Raw genomic sequence first — 24,567 nt, 5'->3', positions numbered from 1 at the left:
AGACCCGGGCTCCCTGGCAGCAGCCAGTGCTCCTTGAGTAAATAATCAGGCAGCGCCTTTCTCGCTTGCCGTGTTTTCCTGTCTCCTAAAGGCTAGGCCGCTCCTGCACGCGCTCCCCTGCTCCGCCGGTCTGACCACCCGCAGGGTCGCTGCGGGGCGGCCCCAGAGGCCGTGGTTGGGGCTTGGGGGGGGGGGGCAGCAGCATCCCTAGCCCCCTCCTAATCCAGCCTGGAGCACCCGTGTTGTGACAGCCAGAGATGGCCCAGTCCTGGGGGGGGGGGGGGCAGCACCGCCCCCTCGGAAACAACTGCTCTCTGGCTTCGTTAGCGCCCCGAGCAGCGCGGCAGGGCGGCTGGTTCCGAGAGGGGCCGCGCCGCACCCGGGGAGGAGCCAGCCCGCCTGCAGCCTGGGGCGTCCCCACCGCGCGCGCGACTCTGGGCGCACCTGGGGAGGGGTGGGCATCAGCACCCCGGCCATGCCTGGGTTCCAGGAACTGGCAGGAGGAGCCCAGGGCATGCCACCGTTGCAACATCGGAGGGCGGCATGCCTGGGCAGGGCCACCGCCTCGGCCCGCGGGCACCGCCGGGAAAGAAAAGGCATCTCGGAAGCGGGCGGCAGGACAGAGGCTGGAATCCCAGGCACAGGCTGGCAGGGGGAGAGGCGGGGCCCGGGCGGAGCCTGCGCCCCGCTGCGTGGCCTATGGGGAGAAGCTGGGTACGTCCTGGCCAATAAGAAGGCCCCAGCGAGTCAGGCCACACCCCCGGGGGAGCCCACTGGCGCGGTGAAAGCGTTGGAGGCGGGTCCCTTAGGTCCCCCACATCCCCCAGTGTCGGTCCCTTTCAACTGTCCTTCTGCTAGGACTTCCTAATACGGGGCCACTGAGGGTTGGTTGGAGGGAGCACTCGCAAACCTCATCTGTGATGTTTAAAAGTTCATTAAGTCATTCATACTCCACAATAGAGGGAGAGCGGGTCCCGGCAGAGGGCACAGCACGTGCAAAGATCCTGGGGCAGCTCCCGGCAGGACGTGTTGGAGGAACAGCCGGACGACCCCTGCGGCGGGCAGAGAGAGAGGGTGGAGGACAGGGAGGGGCCGGGGCAGGTCTCCCTGCAGGGCCTGTTGGCTGTGGGGAAGGCTTTAGACTGTAGATAGGATGCGCCGCCTAGGCCCTGTGGGATTTGCGGCAAAGGCCTTTCCGTCTCTGGGCCATAATCTCCTCGTCCATCAGAAGGGGGAGCAATAATGCCTGTGTGGGGAGCTGACGTGAAGAGAGGCTCAAGTGAGGGGGGCTGGCACATAGTAGGAGCGCAGCCTTCATCTGCACCAGCCCTGTCGTCGCCCACCTGGAGCAGTGCAGTCCCGTGGATCCGGGTCCCTAGGCTCCCGCCCTCGCCTCCCACAGCCCGTCCTCCCTGGAGCGGCCACCAGAGGGCGCTCCTGAGCCCTTGAGTCAAGTCCCGCCCTTCCCTGCCAACGCCCTCCAGGGCTCCCACCCCGCTGGGGGTAAAAGCCCAAGTCCTCCCCACGGCCCCCAGGACCCTGCACGACCTACCTCCCTGTCCCTCTCACCACCTCACTCACTCTGTTCCAGCCACTTTGGCCTCCTGGCTGTTCCTCCAACGTGCCAGGCCCATTCGTGCCCCAGGACCTTTGCATGGACAGTTCCCTCTGGAACCCTCTCCGCCCAGACATCCCCCTGCCACCTCCTCCTCCACCGCCCAACATCTCAGCTCCTTCAAAGTGCACCCCCAAGCCTGTCCCCCTCTTCCCCCTCCCTCTGTCCCCCAGCAGGGTTTGTCCTGGGGCATGCCAGCCCTCAACCCTTCTCATTCCACTTCTCCAACTTGCGCACGTCTGTCTCCCGCCATTGCACCGTCAGCTCCACGAGGGCAGAAGTGTTGACTTTTTGGTCCCTGCTTCATCCTCAGGGCCCAGAGCGGCCCTTGGCACCCAGCAAGCGTACGACAAATGTTGAATGAATTCGTGAACGATGACCTTAACTATCCCTGTCCCCCCATCTCACGCTCCAGTCAGTATCTGGGCCCCTTCCCGTCCTGCCCCACCCCCCAGCCCCAGGGGAACTCCAGGGGTCTATTGGTCTACAAGAGGGAGAAGCAGGCGTGGCACAGAAAACCAGGCAGGGGTCCCCCCACTCTGTGCCTCGAGAGGCTGGACAGGACCCCCATGTGCTGGCAGGCTCCGGCCCCCTGGTCTAGCACCGCGGTATTCCTGTTTGAATCAGAGGTGGGGGAGGAACTGAGGCGGCCTCCGGCTTGGGTTTGTGGGGAGGTTCTGCGGCCTGCGAGGCTTGGCTAAGCCGTTAGCTGGGCCTTGGTTGTGGCCCGTGTCAGAAGTCCTCCAGCCCGGATCCCGGGGAACAGAGCCCATGGGTCTGTGTGGGTGTGTGTAGACAAGGGTGGGGGTCTCGAAAGCCCACCCTGCCCAGAAGCCCAGCTTGGACCCAGGCGGTCAGGTGGCTGAGGCCTGGGCCAGCCCTCTCCTCCTCCACTTTGGGCCCAGGGCTCCTGGCCCGCAGCTCCAGAATCTCTCTGCCAACGAAACCCCAGCGCGGAGGTTCTCAATGATGAACAGATGGTCTTAGGTCCGGGAGGAGGAGATTGGGGGGTGAGGGGCTGAGCCCTGGAGGGGGCCAGGGGGTCCCTGGAGCAGCCCTGCTGCCTTCCTGGAGGGAAACTGAGGCAGGGGGCACCTCCACACGCCTCTGTGCCCAGGGTGGGGGATACCATCGGCAGAGGGTCCCCTGGTTTGGCCACGTTGCACTTGGCAGAGGACAGCTTGGGGGAGGGCGGAGACCCGGGCCCTCTGCCAGGTCAGATTCCTCCCGGCAGCGGTTGGGGGGGGGGGAGGAGGGAAAGTTTTTTTTTTTTTTTTTTTTCCCCAACAGAATCAAAAGGAGGCGAGAGAACCTTTGGCAGGAAGAAGGGATTGGAACGAAGCCTAGGCTGGGCTCACCCTGAAAATCACACTCCTGGCCTTGCGCTTGGCGGCTGGGAGTGGGGGTGGCGGGAAGGCCATTTGGAGGCTCTCATCATCCACACGCATCCCTGCATTTTGCAGAAAAGGGGGCAGCCTCCTCAAAGGACCGTGGACATGACCGTGGACATGACCTTCAAGGCCCCCCCAGCTGCTGCAACCCCCCCTCCCACTGGTTACTCAACAGACTCAGCTGCCTCCATACCTTTACTTGGACTCTTCCCTCTGCCCGAGCTGCCTTCCCGTCCACCGCAGGGCACCCCTCCAAGCCCCCTGGGGTCTGGTCTTCCAGCCCCCCGGACCTCCAGGGCTGAGGGGTGCTAGGTGCGAGCCTGAGGCCAAAAACCACCGATCAGTAATTCTGACCTTGTCTTCATCGAAACGTGACCATTTTGATTCTTAACAAGATTGTGTCCAGAGGTTAGTCATCTTGAGGACTGGGTTTTTGGTGTCTCCCTCCCTGCAAGGTCATAGCCCCCTGATAAGTGCCTCACCCTCATTTCGGCTCTGAGGATCTAGCTTGTGCCGGGCCCAGCCCAAAATGTAGACGAGTGTAAGGGTCGGCAACAGCCAGGCTGAAAATACGGAGATCTCGGGTCTGGCCCCCAGTCCTGGAGACAGACACCGGAGAGGGGAGAGCCTTGAGAAAGGGGTCCCAGGCAGTGGGGGTCCCAGTGGAGACCCCTAAGTGGGTGATGGGCTCCTGCACTGAGAACTTGGACACGGAGCGCACAGGGCCATCCCTGCCTCGGTGAGGGAACAGGACTCCAGCAGACCTGGTCACACCAGCGTCCCCACCGTGTGACCCTGGGCAAGTCATTTCCTTCTCCTGGCCTGAGAGATGCCTCTTGTACCAAACATACTAATCAGGGCTCCCCTGCCTGCCACCAAGGGCTGTTTGGGCACTAAATGGGTTAATAGCCGGAAATGGCTGCCTACACAATGAGGGTTCTTATTAGAGCCCCAGGGCCACCTGTGGGCCTCAATTTCCTCATCTATAAAATGGGGGTTGGCAGGCGAACCTCCAGGGTTCTGGCGGATTGGCGGGGGGGGGGGATGACGAGGCTTGGCGAGGGGGAACCTCTGAGGGCTGAGAGAGTTCTGCAAAGGTGGGGGGACACTGGGTTCCGTTGCAAAGTGTGAATCCTCCTCCTCTCCGTTATAGGAACTCCTCCTATGCAACATTGAAAAGGAGAGTTTAGAAAAAAAAAAATCAGCTAACACCATTGTTGCGATTGTAATCTCTTTTCTCCTGGTCTGTTCCCCCCTCCGCCTTTCCCTCTCCTACCCTCTTACCCAGCTAACAGCCAGAAGCTAAGACTGGGGGGGGGGGGGGTAGGCAGAGGGCCCTTGTGACCAGACTGTCCAGCTCTAACTCCCAGGTTTCCTACCTATGGGCTGTGTGACCTTGGGCAGGTCTCTCAACCTCTCTGTGTCCCAGGTTCCTCATCTGCACAGTGAGAATGGTGACAGTTATCTTTCACATGAGGGAATGCCGGCATCAGCAAACTACATTCCAGGGGCCAGATGTTTTTGTGTGCGACACGGGCTAAGAATTATTTTTACATTTTTAAACGGTTGGAAGAAAGCTAAAGAATAAGGTTTTGTGACATGTGAAAATTATGTGAAATTTATGGTCTGGTATTCATAAATAAAGTTTTATTGGTACACGGCCCAACGATTGATACGGCATCCTTGGTGGCTTTTGTCTTTCAAGCGACAAGGGCCAAGCTGAGTCGGTGCGTCTGGTTGGCAAAGTCAGATGTATTTAGTCTCTGGCTCTTTACGGAAGTTTTTGACCCCTGAGTAACTTTAAACAGCGCAGGGCACAAAATGAGCTTAGTAAACTTGTACTTGCTATTGTTATGAAATATGTGATTTGTACAAAAATCGCACGCTACTTTTCCTCCTTTAAATGTCACATCACCAGGGCGCCTGGGTGGCTCAGTGGGTTAAATGTCACATCACCAGCATTTTCCCCACACCACTGACAATTCCGGGAAGCCTGCCTGACTGCCCCGTCCTGCGGAATTTCCGCTACAGCCCCCCACCGCTGGGCACTCAGGTTATTCCCCGTTGCTGAGGCAGAGCTTGGTGTCGCACAGCCTCACACCTCCAGCTGGCTTTGGTCTCACGAGTCAGACACTCCCCTATAATTTGCTGCATGCTGGGTCCAGTCCAGGCACCTTGCAAATAGGAACCTATTTAGTCCTTGTGCAGCTACTGTGATCCTCCCTCCGGCTTCACAGATGGGAACACAGAGGCTCAGAGGGTTGCCGTGACTGGCCCAGGGGCGCACGGGCAGGATTCAAACCCAGGCGGTGACTCCTGTCTGTACCTTGACTCTTGTCCTGGTTCCTTGAGGTAGAGAGCCAGAAGCCAAATCCTTGTATCAAAGGCAGACAGGATTGAAAGGTTCTGGCTGTTCCCTGGCACGCTGCCCCTCCCCCACCCTACAGGGTATACATATGGAGGTTACTTAGGGCCAACGTGAGGTTTGACGCTGGAAACCCAACATGGGCCTCCCAAGGGCAGGCCCTAGAATCCCAGCGTCAGGAGAATGGGCCTTGCCCACCAAGTGGGGAAGCAACAGTCCCTCGTTGCAATCCAGGCCCAGTGGCTGTGCCCCAGACAGGCCGCTGCTTCTTTCATGGGGACCTGGAGGGCATGGCCAGCAGGGTTCTGCAAAATCAGCCCCTGCTCGGTCCCATCTGTCATCTTGCCTGCTACCTACCCCCCCCCCCCTGCCCCTTTCCCCTCCATTTGCCCGGTCTGAAAGGTCCCCTCTGCTTCTCTGCTCCAGCTCAGCTGCCCCACGTGGGGTGGCGAGTAACCCCCGTCCCTGCTGGTGGGCAGTGCCACCACGGGATCCAGCATCCCAACCCCGGGTCTTAACCCAGGAGAAAGGAAAGCTTACCGCGGTGTGTGCACTTCTGCACCAGCGCCCCAGCCCGGGACCACTCCACTCCCAGACATGCACCGGGAGGAGTGAAAGGGAGCACTCACAAGGCCTTGCTCCCGCTGGGTCCAGCAGCTTCACGAAACCGTAACAGTGCGGAGACACTGCGGACCCCTGTGGGCAGGTGAGCCGGGTGAGCAAGCTATGACCTCCCCCCGCACCGCGGAACGCTGGCCCACGAGAGAAATACGTGAGCGGTTGGGGTATGTGACAGATGGTTGAACCTCCAAATAGTGCTGCAGAGAGAGAGAAGCCAGACGCATGGCTGCGCCCCTGGGCTTACTTATTGTCCGGGGCGGCCTCTGTGTTCCTGGGGGCAGGGGTGAGTAGAAGGGAGCTTTGGGTAATCAGTAACTCTCTGGGTCTCAGTTCCTACAACTGCAGAATGGGGCTAGGCACGGCTCCTGCCCCACAGGCCGGGTAGCGGGGGCGGGGGTACCCGCTGCGTGGCCCCCACAAGGCTCTGGCTCTGATCTGGCATAAAGAATAGCTTCATCATTCAGTGATCTGGCTTTTCATTTTTTCCCCACCCCTAACAAAAAGCATCTTGGATATCCGTTCACGCTGGGGCTGTGATTGAATAACCCGGGGGGTGCGGGGGAGGTGTGTGTGATTCCTTTAAATATGTTTAATTATTTAATTAACATATTTAATAGACACACATACATAATATATGAAATGCATTATAGAATATATAACAATACATAATAGTTTCAAATGCACTTACATTTCACCTAAGATATGTTGCATACATACGTAGGTATTCTACATAACATATCTGAACCATAGACATTTTATATAAATACACTATGTAAATAATACATGAGTTTTGTATACATATATAATACATAGTGCATGTCAATATATTATATACTCATATACATGTGATTTGGCTTTTTCTTTTCTTTTTAGAGTGGGAGGCAGAGAGGGCAAAGGGAGAGGGAAAGAGAATATTTTTTTAAAATATTTATTTATTTGACAGACAGAGATCACAAGCAGACAGAGAGGTAGGCAGAGAGAGAGAGAGAGAGGAGGAAGCAGTCTCCCTCTGGAGCAGAGAGCCCGATGCAGGGCTCGATCCCAGGACCCTGAGATCATGACCTGAGCTGAAGGCAGAGGCTTAACCCACTGAGCCACCCAGGCACCTGGGAAAGAGAATCTTAAGCAGGCCTCACGCCCAGCACGGAGCCCGATGTGGGGCTCGATCTCACAACCCTGAGCTCATGACCCTAGCCAAAAGCAAGGAGTGCCGGACGGTTAACGACTGGGCCACCCGGGTGCCCCAGTGATACGCTTTTAAAATGGGATTCTACAAAGCCTTGGGTCTCTCTGAGGCTTTCATTCACGGAACAAAGATTCACTGAGCACGTACTATGTACCAGGAACTGTTGTCAGGCTCAGGGACGCAGCTGGGAGCGGACTAGAAGGACACCCTCTACCCCCCGCCAACCCCGCCGTGGGATGCCTGTCGTCTCTCGCACACTCCTCTGAGCTAATGGTTCAGCATGTTGTTTGGGCTGTAGATGTGGGCATGAGCTGAGCCCCAGTCTGACTCACAACTTACGCTCAGCACCGTTCCATGTATCCGAAGTTAAACTTGGCTTATAGAACACATACCCACCAAGTCAGCACCCCCTGGATGCGGAGAATTTGGGCAATAACCCCGTCCTGCTGTGTGGCTTCTCCCTCTGGAAGGGACCCCACTCCCCAGTCTGGGATTCATCCTTTCCCCCTGCTTACAAATAAGTGTATCTCGATGGTTATTCCCCCACCCAAAAAAATATCATTTCATTTCAGTACTTTAACTTCATAAGGAGGCCATCCTGCTCCGTTACATGCTCCGTCATGTAACACTGGGGACTCCTTTCCCACTGGATGTCCTGTGGCTTCGTCCTTCCATACTGTTCGCCTGTGGCTGAGGACACCGCTGGACCCCTGATTAATATGCCAGGAGGTGAATTTCCCACAATGCATCTCTCCATTCTCTCGGCAATGGGTGTTCAGGTGGTTCCTGGGTCTTTGCCTTCCTTCGGTGCAGCGAAGACTATTGTGAGGGCATACTTCCTGGAAGCAACAAGCGAAGGTTTCTTGTGGATATGTCTCTGGGAGAGGAAAGGCCATGGTACGTGGCTTGTGGATGGCCAGAGGTGTGATTCACATCGGTCTCTTTTCCGGAGCGGAGTGTGGAAATGCTCTGTGTGCCCACAGCCTTGTTGACATTTGGTATTGCTGGACATTTTTATTTTTACTTATTTTTATTTTTTTAAAGATTTTATTTATTTATTTGACAGAGAGAGACCACAAGTAGGCAGAGAGGCAGGCAGAGAGAGAGGGGGAAGCAGGCTCCCCGCTGAGCAGAGAGCCCGATGCGGGGCTCGATCCCAGGACCCTGAGATCATGACCTGAGCCGAAGGCAGAGGCTTGACCCACTGAGCTACCCAAAGTGCCCTGCCAGACATTTTTAGTTGATGGCGATGAACTGGGGGGCCTGGGGCCTTGTTATGGCCTGACCATGCATTCCCTTGATCCTTAAGGAGATTGGACAGCGTTATTCCCTTGCTGGTCACTCCTGTCTCCTCATTCACAGAATGACTCTTTATTCCTTCTGCACGCTTTTCCTTTCCAGTGGTTGTCCTGATCTTAATGGAATTTCATTCTTTTTAAAGGACCGTATCACATTTCATCAGAAGGCGACATCACGATTGGTAACGCGCCTTCTCAACATGGGCAAAAATGGGTTGCATAAAATCGTACTCTCCTAAGGTACGAAACACAGATATACAGAGAGTATAAAAACAAAAATGCAGTATATACGTGGTATAAAATTCATGAGAGGTGACCAGGAAAGAAAAAGTCAAGAGGGACTATCACGAATAAAAGGGCTGTGAAACACAGTTTTGGAGCAATTTGCGCAAACATAGGGCAGGGGACATCTCCGGGGGCATCCGCATGTTAAGTTAGAGACAGACTCCCAGAAGCTGGACCGCAAGGCCTAAACTTGTCTTGGGCGTCTGCCGTGCATGCCAACCTGCTTTCCCAGTTCACCTCCAAGCACGTTATGAAATTGCCTGTTTCACCGCATCCTCACCAGCACTAGTTTTTATCAATGTAAAAATTTTCCCTAATTTGATGAGTGCCAGAGCATGGTATTTTCTTAAGGGTTGTTATCCTTTCTTCGGTCTCTGTAAGGTTAGATACTTTTTGTACATTTACTACTCAGTCTGTCTCCCAGGAATGTAATGGAGTCAAAGAACTCCGGGCCAACACATCTGGAGGAAAGGGGCTGGGAAGGGGGGGGCGGGGTGCTTGTTCTGCAAGAGGCAGAAACTCAGGCAACAGGAGTTGATGACTGGAGAGATTCTCAGCCTATTCAGATCACAAAAGAAGCTAAAATTATGAGGAGGTTAGTCAGGAAAGTGACCTCCAGACCAGCTGGGTGACCTTGTTTATACCTCTCTGGGCCTCGGTTTCTCCATTCATGAGCACCGTTCCCGCAACCCAGGGGTGGCCTCTGGGAAAAATGATGGGTGGGGCTGCTTCTGTCCTCCCCCGCCCCCGGCTGTCCTCTGGACCCCAGTTCCGGGGGTCTGGCAGCTATCAACCCATTCCTCCTCGCTCCCTCTCAGGTCTCTAAGAGGGAGGGGCGGAGGATTCAAGCTGGAGATTAACAGAGGCAGCTTAGAGATGGTGGGGGGCGGGAGGAAAGAGGGAGAGTAAAAGAGACAGAGGGTGGGGGAAAGGGTCTATCCACTCAATCCTTCCCTCACCACAGCCACCCTACTTCCTCTGGCTTCAGGTTTGTGAGAGGAAAGGCCACCTGCAGAGCCTTCCCCTCCCAGCCGCAGAGAGCCCTGGAGAAGGAGCTGGGGTTAGGGTCCTCAGGCTTTCAACGTGCTGGTTGACCCGGGGAAGATAAGGCCCCCTCTCTGGGCCTCAGTTGTCCCTTCTGGAAAGCGGGGAGAGCGAGCGGATGTGATCAGCTCTGCCCAGACTTACTGAGCACCTACTGTGGCAGGCAGGCCTGCTGTCACATCTTATTTGTCCGAGATCTCCCAGCCTCTGGGACGCCCAGCAGCGCACACAGAACTGCAGATCAACTTCCAGAAGCCCCCAGAGTACTCCATGGCTCCAGAAGGGCGGTCCAGGGCCTGATTCTCGGCCTGAGATGCCATCGGCCCCCACGCTAACCCCAGGCGTCCTCCCCGGGGGAGCTAGGAACCGCTTCTCCAAAGGGGTCCCTGAGTCCTGGAGCCCCAGTGAGGGGAACCAGGGTCGCAGGCTGAGAGAAACACAGACAGTAGGACGATAACAGAATCTCCTCCACCCGCCGGGCTCGGGCAAGACCCCTCCCGTCGTCCCCCAGCTGCGCCAGACGCAGAGCTGGGAAGGGGGGGGAGGGGGCGGCGCCTGCTCTGCGGCTGCCGGAGGAGGGGGACTGCGGGAGAGCGCTCAGGGGTGGGGTGGGGGGGCGCTGCGGCACGGCGTCCCATCTCACCGTGGCCGGCGCGGCAGGGGCGGGGGGCGGGGGCTGACCCTCTTCGGCCCCGCCCCTCCCCCCGCTGCAGAGGCACCTCCATTAATCCTGACCCGGGGAGGGGGCGCCCGCTCACCCCCACCTGTGATACCGCAGCGCACTCTCCCCGCCCCCCCGCCCCGCTGGAGCCCCTGAGGGACCCCCAGGGGACCCCCGCCCCCCAGGTCTGTCGCCCTCGGTGTCCGAGTCTCTGTCTGTGTCCCCATCTGTCCCGTCTCCCCGCTAGGCGTGCTTGTTGTGACTGCGTGACTGCGGGACACCTGCACTCACGGGCCCGGGTGGCTGGCGCGATCGCCTGGGGGAGGGGTCCTGGGGGTCCGTGTGCAGGTCGGTCCGAGGTCTGGAGTGTCTTTCTAGGATTGTCCATCTGCGTGAGTGTCCAGGTGACACCCTGCAGGCTGTAAGTCTGTGTATGTGACAGCGTAGAGGCTGTGGTTGTCTGGGTGACACCCCCCAGGCTGTGAGTCTGTGAGTCCCCGAGTGTCTGCCTGGGTGACACCCGCAGGCTGTGTGTCTGTGTTCGTGGCATCCCGCAGGAGGTGTGCGTCCCTTGGCTGTGAGCGTGGGCCCCGTGTGTCTGGATGAGCCCGCAGGCTGTGTGTGTCTGGAACACGCTGCAAGTGCGACTGTGTGGGTCTGCGCGCGTCGGTGTGCGTTGTGTGTCCGCGTCGGAGTCGAGGAGGCCCGGACCGCGAGTGTCCCTGAGCCCTCTGCGCGTGTGTGTGTGTGTGTGTGTGTGAGCGCGCGCGCGCCGCGGCGAAGGTGGATCCGCTTCCTCCGCAGCCAGCCCGACCTGGGCCCCACGACCCGCCGCGGCCGCCGCTTGTTCGGCCTCCCCTCGCGCGGGCCGGGCCGGGGATGGAGCCGCAGCGGGAGCCGCCGCAGCCGGGGCCGGGGCGCCGAGCGGCCTGAGGCGCGGGCGGCGCGCGGGGCCGGGGGGAGGGCGGGCCGAGGGGAGGGTCCTGCGGGCCGGGGGGGCGGGCGCGGCGCGCCCCCTCCCTCGCGCGCTCGCTCCCTCCCCCGCGCGCCCTCCCTCGCCGCCTCCTCCCGCCGCCTCCGGCCCCCCCTCGCCGGGGACCGAGCGCGCTCGCTCCGGCGCCGGCCTCGCCTCCTCGCAGCAGCGCCATGGTACGTCGCCGCCCCCACTTTCGTTTTCGCCCGGGGAGTTTTTGGGGTGGTGCGTGGGCTCCCGGCGAAAGTTGCAAGGTCTGGGGGGGGCGGGGGGCGAGGGCCGCCCAGGGGAGGGGCCCGAGGCGGGGAGCCCCCCCCAACACAGCCCGCGGCTGCGGGACCCCCGCCCGCCGATCTCCCCCCCCCACACCCCGCCCGCGGCTGGGGGCGGAGCTGGCGCGCGGGGCTCAGCGGGGGACCCCAAGTGGGGGGCGCCTGGCGGGCGCAGCGGAGTTGGCGGGGAGGGCGGGGCTCCCGGGAGAGGGTCCCCCCCAGACCCGGCTCCCGCCTCCTCCCTGGCTGCGGCCCGAGGCGGGAGGGCGCGGCCGGGAGCGCAAGACCCCCGAGAGCGCAGCCCGCGGGGGAGCGTGGGTCGAGGAGGGGGCGCCCGCCCGGGCCGTGCGGGGCGGGGGTCGCGGCGGCCCCCGCAGGGTGCCCCGGCCGGGGCGAGCGCGGCGCGCCAGCTAGCGGAAAATGGCCGCTGCGGAGAGGGGCGGAGAGCGCGCAGCGGCCGCCGCCGGGCGCCTTGAACTTGGAGCCGGGCGGGCGGCTGCGCTCGGCGCCGCGCGGGGGCAGCCACCCCGCCTGCCCTTGCGATGCCTGAGCCCCGCCCCTGGGCCGACCCCGGGCCCCTCCGCAGCGCGCGCGGGGTCCCAGCCGGGAGGGGTCACCAGGTCTCGGCCCGGCGCGCCCCAGGCCCGCTAGCGTCGGTGGCTGCACTTGAGGGTTCCGGTGTCCAGTCCGCGGGCGTCGGTGGCATCCGGCACTCGAGGGGTGCGTTTGGGGGCTTCTGTGCTCCCAAACGGGTCCGCACGGGATGCCGGGGATGCGCCCGCGTGTCTGTACGGCTGGGTGGTCCCGTCGCAGGCCGTGGGTCGGTGGGTCTCGGCGCGTCGAGTCCTCTCCTTTATGTGTCTGTGTGCGCATCCACGTGGCTGTGTGTGTTGTGTTGCGTATGTGTTAGAGCATTGTGCGGCTAAGGGACAGTGTGTGTGTCTGGGTAACCGTGCGTCTCTGTGGGAAGGTGTTGTGAAGCTGTACGGCAGGGTTGTGTGTTCCCGAGGGCCGTGATGTCCCTGGGTGACCCGTGGGGTGTCCCCATGTGAATGTGTGGCGGCCTGGGGGTTGCTGGTGAGTGGAGAACTGTGTCGTATGCCTGCGTCCCGGGGGACAGTTGGGTGTCGCTGTGTGCGTGTGATCAGCACAGAGTGACTATTCCTGGGGATGGGTCTACACTCTTCCTCGCCCCCCCTCCCCCAGGTTCCTTTTTTCCTGTAACCGGGGCTGCCGAGCGGGGAACGGGTGTTTCCTCTACCATGCCCAAACTCTGTCCCCTCATCTCACCACCACCCCACACTGTCCCCTCCACTTCCCTCCGACTCGGGGTACCCCATCCGCGGGGCCGCAGGTGGTCCTGGCTTGAAGATCGGGCGCGAGGTGGCGCCGGGACACGGTCGCACGGTGGCGGCGCCTTCTCCCGCCAGGGGCTGCGCGTGCGCGGGGGATCTGCCCCAGAGGGAGGCGGGGCGGTGGGGGGGGTGTCCCCCGACTCCGCGGCGGAGGAGGTCCCGAGGGATGGCTGGTTACAGAAGCGCACGGGGCAGCTCGGGCCCAGGAGGGTGGCCGCGGAAACCCCCTCAACCCCCTATGCTGGGAGCCCCCCCCTCAAGTCCTGCCTCCCTGCACTTGCCCCCTACGAGGCCAGACGGGGCGGGCACAAAGTGTTGTTTTCTCCCCTGCAGGGGAATCCCCGCCGCACCCCCACCCCCACACCAGGGCACTTTATATAATTTTCTAAATATAAAAGCACCAAGGCCAGGCCGGAGTCTCTGCTTTTCGCTTTGAACCTGCATCCCATTGTGGGGGGGGGGGGCGGTTTGGGAAAGGGAAAAGGGCGTCCTACATGGACACGGGGATGCTTTGGTCCCCATCCCTCAGGGTCTCATTGTCTGCTAAACTTCCCGCCCCCTGCCAGTCCTCACCCTCCCCTGCACCGGCCCCCCCCCCAGCCCTACCCCACTCCTGAGCAGTGGGACACCTGGGCTGCCCGCCGCTGCAGCAAGCCCCTCCCCTTGCCACCCGCCCAGCGCGGTGGCACACACCGGGAGCAGGAACATTCACAAGCACACACCCACGACACAGGTGTATGTAACTCCACGTGCACACAGAGGTCCACACACACAACCACATGCAGTGTCCCCCCCCCCCCCCCGCCCCCCGGGCCCCGCAGACATGGCTGTGGCCAGGCACCTGCATTTGGGAGGCTGGAGAGACAAGCCACCCCGCCCCCCAGCCAGACCTGGAGAGCTCTGAGCCAGCTGGGGGGGGGGGGTTGGGGGGGAAAGGGATGTGGTTATTTCACGGGTATGTGCCCCCTCTGCCCGTGCACCTGCATAGGGATACTGGGAGGGGTTCTGCTTGTGGGTGTGTGTGATTGTGAGTGTGTATGGTTGTGTTTGGGTGGAGTGTGTGATTGTGAAGGAGTGTCTGTGTGTTGTGGCCATGTTTGTGTGTACACTTGAGTGGGTCTGTGCATCTCCTGTGTGTGTCCATGTCTGTGTGTATATGCGTGTGCTTTGTGTGAGTTTGTGAGTCCGTGAGCCCCCGGGTGCCCTCTGTTGTGATGTCCGAAGCCAGGTGTGCGGAAGGCCATGTTTGTGGGTGGGCCTGTGCTCAGGGGAATCCCTGTGTTTGTGTCGCTAGGTGTGTGACATGGGCATCTGTGTGGCATGGTGTGTATGCCTGAATGTCGCTTCGTGGCACGTTGTATGTGCTGTGTGCGTCTCTGCCAACCTTGGGTTCCATCCTCCCTTTACTTACCAAGACCAAAGACCTTCACATCCCCTTCTAGAACCTCAGTGTCTCCTCCATAGAATGGGAACACACAGGGGCCGAGGAGTGGTGATGCCGTCCCAAGCGTGCGTTCCCAAGGCCTGCCATGGTGCTGAGCCCTCTGTGCCCTGGGGGGGGGGGGGTGGTCGCCCTGGAGTTCCTAGGTGGACACCTAGGAGGTGGCCTTCCCCTGCCTCAGCTGCTCCGTGAATGCCACACACTTTTTTAAAAGTTGGTTTTTAATGACACAAACCATTCGTGAACGTCTGAAGAGTGTATACCGAACTACCCCCAGTGGAAGCCAACCCACTTCCTCACCCCTACCTGTGTGGGACCCCAGGGAGACACTTCGCCATGTCTGGGGACGTTGCTGGTGGTCAGGACTGGGGGTGCTTAGCACCCCTCCCCCACAGAGTCCAGGATCCCTGGGCAGAGAATGGTCCAGAGCACCCTTGTGGAAGAAGCCCTGGTCTCCGGCTTGTTTCCCCCTGTGACATCTGCAGATGGGAACCTCTTATTCTTTTATGGAGCTGCGTAATAGTCCGGCCTGTTCCCTCACTGGCGTTACTGACCTGGCCCCCTGCAGAGGGACGCCCTGGCTAGTTCCAAGGCTGTCACCAGTAGTGGTAGAGAGTGGTAGTCGACACGCTTGTGCGTCTGGGTCACAGACAGTTAGAGGAAAGGCAGAATGAATGATTAAGGAGAGTGCATTTTTAATTTTTTAACCAATGAGCTCAACTGTGCTCCCAAGTGCCACTGCTAAATCACGTGGCCCACTCCCCTTCTGGACCCTCGCACAAACAAGGTCCACATCTACCAGTCGCTTTGTTAAGGCAACTGCCTGGTGCAAAGCCCTCTTCTGACCTCAGCCCAGTCAGAACTCTCCGGGTCACCCATCATAACCCAAGGGGTGGGAACTCCCTTCACCCTTTTCCACCGAGGGGAAACTGAGGCACACAGGAATGTAGCTGCCGCTGGAGGAGACGTAGACCAGGCTGCAAGCCTGCGCTAGAGCTGGCTGGCAGCTGTGGACCTACTGTGGCTGCCACAGGGCCCCTCCCACCCGAACTATAAAATATGCACATTTGTAACAGTCCAGCCGCGTTCGGAAATTTGCAGAAGGTTCTTCTCTCTGCGCTGTGTCCACAGCGTTCACACGAGTCACCTCAGGGTTCCCATCTCCAACCCTCCTCCAGGCGTCCCAGCACTGTTGCCATTTTACAGATTCGGCAACTGAGGCCCCGAGACAGACGGGCAGTCTGTGCTCTCCGGACCTCACCTTGGAAAGGAGCTCAGGTGGCAGGCTGGGCGGGAGTGAGGGGGCCGGGCTGGGGGAACCGTCTGCAGTCAAGTGGAACTTTTAAATGTCTGTGAATTTGGAATCTTTGCTCTCTGTGTTCCTGGCCACTTTCAAATAATAAAATCCTGTTGTATGTTACGTTGGCATCTGGATTCCTAGAGACCTGCCTTCCCCATTCATCCCGGGGTTTCAAGTGCACCCCCCCACCCGCCTCACAGCAGCCAGGGGCTTTCAAACCTTTGCGAAGCGCTCCTGATATGCTAAGCACTGTTTGTTTGAATTCAAACAGTTTGTTTGAATAATAATAATGCAATGGGGAATCGGAGTGGCCCAGGATGTACGCGCCTTCCGCCTTCCGTAGGAACCCTGCTCCCTCCTAGTCTAGCCCTGGGACCCTGAGCCGGTTTCCTCCCGTAACACGGAACAATAACGGGATTCCTGGCCCCTCCCATTACCCTGGGCACAGGGTAGCTGCCCCATGTTGGCAAGAGGGTATCATTTGGCATCAGGACACAGGAGAGACCAATGAAAATCACCAGGCTTTCTAAGAATGTCTTGCTGCGCATTGGACAGAAGGTCAAGGCTCTGCTCTGTCATTACCCTTATGCCCATGGACCCCATGGGCGGGCACTGTTAGTGCACGTTAGAGGGGACAATACCAAGGGGCAGTCTGTGGGGTGGGAATGGGAGCTTTGGCAGTGGAGGCTGAGAGGATTCAGGGGGTGAATGGGGAAGGCTTGAGGTCTTGGTCATCAGGAACCCTGGGGGCTTAGACTGGGGGAGGTCAGGTCTGCGCCCCCTTACTCTAGAGGGAGAACAATGGAGCTTTAGGAAGGTGGGTTCTGGGGCTCCAAGCCACTCCCAGCGTCTCAATTTGCAGATCCGTGAAAAGGGCATGCTCCTAGTCTCCATAGGAATTACTGGACGCCCAGGGAAGAGGCTGCGAGGGTTTATGAGGCCAGCCTGAGGTTCTGTACCTACCCTCCTGGGATGTTGGGGAGACTTATGGGGGATGCTAGAACACCCCTACCACACACACCCAGTTCCCCTTTGGTGCTAACTGAAGAGGTGAGAGCAGATTCCTGGAGGCTCTGGGGTTAGTTGGGACTTTTGGGGCCTGTGGGGTGGTGGCGGAGTGCACTTGGAGCCAAGCTCCGTGCCCAGGGAACTGCAGGCGGTGTCTGGGGGGCAGAGGGAGAGGATGCTGTGGGGCCCCCCCTCTCCTGCCCTGCACCCCGGGTCGTACATCTTTAAGGGGAAAGACGCGCGCTGGCGCTGGGCCTCTGCACACGTCACTTCTTCATTCTTTCCCTCCCCCCCCCCCCAACTTGGCTCTTTTCTCCAACTTCCCGGCCAGCGCGGGGAGGTTTGAGGGGGGGGGGGTCTTAAAAATCCACCTCCGGCCCCAAAGTGTCCAGCACCAGCCCAGCACCCCCTCCCCACTGGACTCGGGTGGGCGGTCCTGGGAGACCCGCGGCTACCGGGCGCTGCGCCGCCGGTGGGTCCCCGTCCGGTGCCCGGGACCGGGGCGGTTCGTAATTCGTAATAATAGCTATGATGGGGGTTCATGGGGCATGGGGGGGGCGGCTTTCCTTCCCCGCTCGCGCTCTTTTTTCCCTCGTTTCTTTGAAAGTTGGATGTTGAGAAGTGGGAGGCTCGGCCGGGAGGGGAGGGAAACTGGGGGGAGGAAGGGGGGAGGCTGCCAGAGGGAGGAGAGACAGAGACACGGAGAGACAGAGACGGAGGAGGAGAGAGGGAGGGGGGACAGGAAAGGAAGAGAGAGGGAGAGCGAGCGAGCGCGGGAGGGAGGGAGGAGGGAGACCGAGGGAGGAGGCGGCGAGGAGCGCGCCGGCCGCGGCCGCGGGGGGGGGGGGGGGTTTGGAAAAATGACTCAGTAAGTTCAGCGCGCCCGCTCCGGCCGGCCCTGCGCCTCCCGCCGCGCCCGGGATGTATTCGTCCCCGCTCTGCCTGACCCAGGTACGCCCCTCGCCCGGCCCGCGCCCCCCGCGCCCCCCGCCGCCCGGCCCCGGAGTCGCGAAGCCGGAGGAGGCGGGACGGGAAAGGCGCGCGTCCCTCCTGCCGCCCCGCCAGGGGTGCCCCTGCCGCGGGCCAGGGGCCGGTGGGGGATGGGCTGGGCCGGGGACCCCCTGCCCCGACCCACCCTCGGGACTCCCGCCCCGCCCTGGGCGCCCCGGCCTCTTCCCCACGCGGACGCGGGACTCGGGAAGCGGGCTGGCGGGACGCTGGCCCCCACCCCACCCCGGAAGGTCTGGGGGCGCTCCCCCCCACCCCAGGGCCGGAGCCGGGCCTCTGCGTGACCACCCCCCCCAACCCCGACCGGGCCTGCCCCTCGGAGGAATCGAGGGGTCCTGACCCGGCCCCTCGGCCCTGTGGAGAGGATCCCTCGGATGTGCACCCCAGACAGCGCCCCCCCGCCCCCCGCCAAGGTTGTGCCCCGCCACCCCAGCCCCGGGACGCCTTTCCCCCCCGTTACTAGCCCACGTGTGCTGGGGGGGGAGGGGGCGCGCGGAGTTGAAGGCGCCAGCAGCGGGGGTGGGGCGCGCTGACATCCCGGCTCGGCCTCGCGCGCCCCCCGCCCCCCCCCCACCGATCTGATATTTTCGCCGCATCGATTCTGGATTGTTGCGCCGCCGCCGCCGCCGGGAGGAGCCGGGAGGCCGGGCGTTCCGGGGTCTGGCCCCGGCACTGCGGCGCTGCGGACGCCCTCGCCAGCCCGGCACCCGGCACCTGCCCCTGCCCCCCTCCCGTAGCCTCTCACCCCTGGCGGGGCTCCCAGACTGCCCCGGGCTGAGCCCTTGTGCAACTGGGAAGGGGGTGTGTGGGGAGGGGGCGGCTGCCCCTGTCCCAGGCCGCACCCCCGGGGACTCCTTGCCTCCTCCAGCTCCTTCTGGGACACCCCCCACCCCGGGGTTGGTCTCCTTCCAGCTCCCCCATATCCTCATGTGTCTTCAGGCCGGTGGGGTTGCGGACTCAGTTTCTCCTGAGGAATAATCAGGTTCTGGACACGGGGCAGTGCGGCCTCCAGATTGCCAAGTGCAGGACTCTGGGAGGTGGGAGTCCAGCGGGAGCCTGCTTGTCCGGTCTCCCTCCCTCTCCCTTATGGGGGAGCACGTGGATGCCTAGCTTGGGCCCCAGGGACCGCCGGTTTGTGTGGGAAAGGGTCCGCTATTCAGGGCTTGGGAGCCCCCTCCTTTGGGGTACAGTCTTTCTTGCTGCACTGGGGAGTTCCCGGCTCCCGCCAGAGAAGGAGAGGGAGGGTGCGGAGTTGGGGGGGTGGTCTTAGAACTTGTCCTACCCATGATCCCCTGAGTGACCTTGGGCAAGTCCATGCCCCTGTCCAGGCCTCAGTTTCCCCTTTTGAACAACTTTGGGGGCCCCCCCGGAAGCTGTCCTTGCTGCCCCAACTCTGCCTCCGAGCTGTCCTGAGGCTCCCCGCAGGCAAGTAGGGTTCTAGGGAGGGTTGCCCTGTGACCTTGGGCCTCCCAGTCTCGGCTTGCGGGGCAGCCTGGGTGGCTGTGGGTGCCCCCGCCCCCTCTGCCCTTCCTGGGCTTGCCAGCTCCCGAGAGCCACACAGGGGGGCTGAGCCAGGGAGGCTATTCCAGGGGAGGAGGTTGGAAGGCCGTCTTTTGTCGCCGAGCCCTGGAATTCCCCCATCAGGACTCCTCGGGAGACAGGCCTCCATCCACGCTGCTGCTGCTGCTGCTGCTGCTGCTGCTGCTGCTGCTGCTGCTGCGAGAGGCTGTGGCAGCGAGAACCTGCGTCCCCGTGTGAGCCTGTGTGCTCCTGGGGTCGGGCTCCGGGCTCCCCAAGAGGAGGCTGATCCCCAGGATCAGCTGGGCGGGCTCCTGGTGGACAGGACCGTGAACGCTATCTGAGGGTGTCCTGGGCCAGTGATGGGGACACGGGAGACAGAGATAGACAGAGGCAGCCCGAGAGCACCCCCACCCCGCTAGGGTGGGGATGGAGTGGCCCAAATGCGGGGGGCTGCCCTCTCCTGCTGCACTCCTGCGTCCCCCGCCCAGGAGCAGAGCCCTGGGACCCCACCCCACCCCCCGCCACCCCCAGGCAGAGCTCCTGGCAGACCCAGCCTGGTCTGGGGTCTTCGGCTGCGGGTCCCCCCTGGGAGGACCCCGACTGCCCTCTCAGGACCTGCGCTCCTGGCTGTCCGGGCCACCACCCCACGTCTCTCTGACCATCTCCACCTCCCTGGCCGGTCCCTCTGTTTCTCCTCCTCCGTCCCTCTCCGTCTCTGTGCTCTGCGTCTCCCTGTCTCTGGCTCCGTGTCTCTCTCCGTGCCTCCGTCTGTCTCTGCGTCTCTCTCCCCCATTCCGTCTCTCCCGCGTGTCTCCCCATCTCTGGGCCTCCGTCTCCCCCCTTTGCCCAACTAATTTTACAACCTGAGCCCATCCAAAAATAGCTCCCTTTTAGCTGATCCGACCGGGATCCTCGTCGGAGGGAGCCGCCGGAGAGTGGCAGGGGGGAGCCGAGCCCCGGTGCCAGCGCCCCGTGCCCCCAGCCCTGCCCGCCGAAGGGGGGGTGGCGGCGGTGGCGGCAGCCCTGGAGGATTCTGGGAGCCCCGTCCCTGTTTCAGTGGTGACTCAAGAGCTTTTTCACTTTTACTCTTAAGAGGAACTGTGTGGAGCAGCCGTTACTTCCATAAATCCTGGCGGCGGGAAGGCCGGCCTCCCCGCGCTGGCCCTGCTCCGGGCCTCCCTCCCTGCCCCCCCCCCCCCGCCCGCCGCACCGCCACGTTAGTTATTCCGGGTTTGGGGCCAAATCCCTCTTGGCTGCAGTGCCCAGGATTCCCCGGGGCCGAGGCCGGCCACGCCAGCCCGCCAGGGCCCCTTCCTCATTCATTCATTCCTCCCTTCATTTCTGCCCCGGGATCCCTCTCAGCGTGGCACCCCTTTCACGGCCCTTTCCCCAGCGGGGAGACTGAGGCGGGAAAGGCAGCCCTGACTTTTGATAGGTTTAGTAGGTTTTTTTTTTTTTAAGTGCCTCTGTGGAGCCTAGGCCTGGCCTGAGCTTTGGGGGGTGGGGGTCCCCCAGCATCTTGGGGCTAGGAGAGGAACCAAGACCAGAGACGGCCAGGGCCTGCCCAGGGTAGCACAGCACTGCGGCTGGCGAGGCTGGGTTTGGGACCACTTCCCACTTGGCTTTTGAGGCCAGCCTGGACAGGCGGGCGCTCCCGGTGGAACACCCCCCCCCATCTGGTGGCCTCCACTTGGCTCCTGCAGAAAGCACAGCCTCGCTCCAGGTCGCGCTCCCTCTCTCCGGCCCTGTGTCTGGGTCTCTCCCTCCTCCCTGCTCTGCGGAGGTGCCTCGGTGAGCCAGGGCCAGGCGCCTTGTAAATCACGAAGCGGGGATTCTGGCCGAGTCAGCGTTCTCCCTCTCTCTCTCTCTCTCTCTCTCTCTCTCTCTCTCTCTCTGTCTCCCTCCCGCCTCCTCTCTTCTCTCCCTCCCTCTGTCTCTGTCTCTCCCCCCCAACCCCTCCTTTCTCTCCTCCTCCTTCTCTGCCCCTACCCCACCCCCAGCCTGAACCGTTCGCCCACCCTGTTCTCACACCAAACGGATGGGCACACTCACGGCATCCCGGGTCCTTCTGCCCCGCACGGCCCTCACACGCAAAGGCACATGTTCCCGGAAACCCGCACACGCGTGTGCCCCCTGCTCCCCTCGCTGGACCGCTAGTGCCCCCGGGCAGGGGCTCCCCTGGGACTGAACCACACCCATGCACATGCACGCGCGTGCTCACTGACCCGTGGCCCTGCCCTGCTTCCGATGGGTCCTGACGGGGGGCACCAAGGCAGAGACTGAGCGCGCCTCGGATATGCCCATGGGCCTTGCTCAGGAGGCTCAGGAAGGGAGTTGTTGGCTTTCCGGCTGCAAGGTGCAGGCAGGCCCCCCCGCCCCCGTTCTCCCTGTGAAATGAAGCCAACAGTAATCTTTGGCTGCCTGCGCCGCCGGACAGTTTGGGGAGGCAGGACCCCTGTGAGGTGCTCAGCGCAGGGCCTGGCACGTAGTAGGTGCTTACTAGTCTGTGCGAGGAAGGAGTGAATGGACGGTTCTGCCAGCCGAGAGAAGCACCTCCTCGGAGCCTCAGTCTCTGCCCACGTGGCCTGGGGAGGACAATCACGCCTTCCTCCGAGGCTTCACCCTCGGCGTGGTGCCTGGCATACAGTGGGTGCCAAATAAATGTGGCTGTGATTATGGCGGTCGCTCAGCTAATGATTGGGTGAAACGTCCCAGAGGCATTTCCAACATACCGTCCTCTTCAGTCACTATCTGGGCTAGGGGACAGGAGCAGCCATGAGTCCTGAGGGTTTTGCTCGGGGCTCATGGCCCCTGCCCCTGCCCAGTCTTGTCCAGGGTCTTCCTGAGTGTAACCAAACCAGTGGGGGGGGTGCCAGCATCCTCTGTCGGGTGGGGTGCTTGGAGGTGTCACTTAGACGGGATGGAATTGCGCCCCCAGGGATCCAGACTGGCAGTGAACTGGAAGGACCAAATCCCTGTCCTGGAGGGGCCGCAGTCCAGCGGCCCGGCCAGGCTGCCACTTTGGCTAAGGAGGAGATGGCCCGTGACCTGGGACTGAGCAGGGGAAGGGAGTCACACGGGATTTGGAGATGCATATTCTCTGGGGAGTCCCAGTGATGGGGCCAGACCACGTGCTTGAAGGGCTCAGGAGGGGGGCTGAGGAGTCCGGAGGTCCACAGTCCTGGGGACGTGGGTTCAAGCCCCAGCTTGGCTCCTTCCTGGCCGCGTGACTTTGGGTGGGTGGTTTCCGTGCTCAGGGCCTCAGTTTCTCCCTCCAGAAAGCAGATGCAAGGCTAGCTAGTCTCTATTTTGCAGAGTTGATAGCTCAGTAAATGCTCAGCCTCTGAAAGGTATGACCCCACACCCTCTCTCTCTCTTCCTGGCCCTCTGGGTCAACCCCCGTCATCCTCCTGGGACATGAAGGCACCGAGAGGAAAGGCAGGAGATCCAGGGTTCAGACTCCCTGGTCAGCTTGGTGGGATGTTTTCACTCCCACCACTCCGTGTACGCAGATTCCTTTCTGGGGCCCACAAGGCCCTTCACATCCTGCCCCGGCACCTCCCGGCCCTCACCCCCTCCACTCTCCTTGCTCACTCTGTTTCAGCACACCACCGTCTTCACCATTCTTGCAAAACGTGGGGCACAGTGCTGCCTCAGGGCCTTGACACATGCTGTTTTCACTATCTGGAAAGCTCCTACCCTGGCCCGTCAATTTTTAGGTCTTTGTTCAAGTGTCATCTCCTATGAAAGACCCTCATGGATCCCTGCCAGTAAAAAAACAACCCCAAGGCATTCCCTCGCCCTCCCCCAAACGCCTTTAAGGTTTCTTCAAGGTGCTTTGTTCCACATGTTTCACATCCTTCCCTGCCCCAGATCAGGGTCCAGGTGAGGACGGAGCCTGGGTCACTGCTGGGTCCACAGCACCATGCCTGAAGCCGGCCCAGCAGGCACACTCAGTAAATGTTGAACAATCACACTCATCTCGCCCTTGTTAGGTGGGTGTCATGCCTAAGCTGTGATGCTCTGAGCTGGAGGGGAGGAATTGCCTGAGGTTAGGGACACCGGGCTCTGGTGCCAGATAGACCTGGGTTTGAATATGAGCTCTGCTATTTGCCACTTCATCTGGCCTGAACCTAGTGGAAAAGACGTTGGAACCGGGGCTCTGAAGGATGCGTAGGAGTTTGGGATACGAATTTAGGAGGGGCTAAGATAGTTCTCAGTATCGTTTGGTGAGTCATTGAACAAATGAGGGAGACAGAATCCTCCCGGGAAAACTTGTGGCTTGTGAATAGGAGCTTCATGACCCAGCCCATCCAGCAAGTGCTCGGACCCAGGTGTCCACCATCTAGCTGCTGCTGCCCTTTTTGGCCAGGAAGTCCCAGGGAGCCAAGTAGTGTTTTTGGGAAAGGCCTGGCCTTGCTCCCCCTCCCTCTAATATTGCCTCTCTGGTTACCAGGAACCAGAAAAAACCCTCAACACCCTGCAGCTGCTGTATCTCATTCTGCCCATTGTACAGACTGAGAAACTGAGGCCCAAAGCAGAGTAGTGATTTGCTCCAGGGTCAGGCACGAGTGCTTTAGCCCTGGGCCTCAGGTTTGGAGGGTGGGAATGGGTGGCAGTAGAGCCTGACTCAGAACCCCAGCTTGTATGGTCCAGGCTAGGTCTGGTGGAATCCCTGAGGGGAGCAGGAAAGACTGCCTGAAGGAGAAGGAACACTGGAGACCGGGCTTTGAGGGATGCGTAGGAGTTCGGGAGGATTCTCGGCAGCTGGCTTGCCTTGACTGTCTCCTTTGCCTGGTCAGCCAATGAGGGCATTGGAAGGTGCCTGAGGAAAATGCCTTGGCCTTGGCAGGTCTTGTGGGACAAAGAGAGTGAGAGACCTGCCTCTCACCTGGGCTGACCTCCCAGGGAGAATGAGGGAGGAGAGGGCAGCAGGTCCCTGACCCAGTTACAGACTGTTTGTCTTCCTTCCTCCCGGACCAGCTGGGGTCACTGGTGACGTGGGCTCCCGCCCCTGCCCGCCTCCCTGGCACCTTCGCTGAGAGTGGACCCAGAGGGGTAGGGCCCAGAGAAGGGGCGGGGTTCAGAGAGAAAATGGTTCGAGCAGAGGAGGCTGGGGACCTGGCTGACCGTCCAGCTGCCCCTTCCCAGCCACCTCTTATCGCTGTCCCAGTAAAGCACCAGACCTTGGGCGGCAGCCGTGGCCCAGCGTCAACACCACTG

The 24,567-nt window shown here is 61.2% G+C and overlaps 2 protein-coding genes across 9 annotated transcripts in view; both read left to right on the top strand.

Moving 5' to 3' along the window:
* Positions 1-24,567, top strand: part of CELF5 (CUGBP Elav-like family member 5) — a gene marked incomplete at its 5' end in the record, with an annotated part of 201,459 nt that overhangs the window by 78,280 nt on the left and 98,612 nt on the right. The gene's annotated exons all lie outside the window — the stretch shown is intronic.
* NFIC (nuclear factor I C) overlaps positions 11,449-24,567 on the top strand; it is a 65,822-nt gene continuing 52,703 nt past the window's right edge. For 4 of the 8 annotated variants that reach the window (XM_082736396.1, XM_082736394.1, XM_082736391.1 and 1 more), the window contains exon 1: positions 11,449-11,615. In XM_082736396.1, the coding sequence (XP_082592522.1) occupies positions 11,613-11,615 (3 nt within the window). In that variant the 5' untranslated portion in view covers positions 11,449-11,612. Of the gene's footprint in view, positions 11,616-17,498; positions 17,767-24,567 lie in introns of those variants that run through there. The other 4 variants (XM_082736395.1, XM_082736393.1, XM_082736389.1 and 1 more) reach the window with 1 other exon arrangement.

Source organism: Mustela nivalis, assembly GCF_964662115.1.
Source record: "Mustela nivalis genome assembly, chromosome: 1".
Classification (NCBI taxonomy): domain Eukaryota; kingdom Metazoa; phylum Chordata; class Mammalia; order Carnivora; family Mustelidae; genus Mustela; species Mustela nivalis.
The sequence above is the reverse complement of the archived record's forward strand: the minus strand, read 5'-3'. Positions and strand labels throughout refer to the sequence as shown.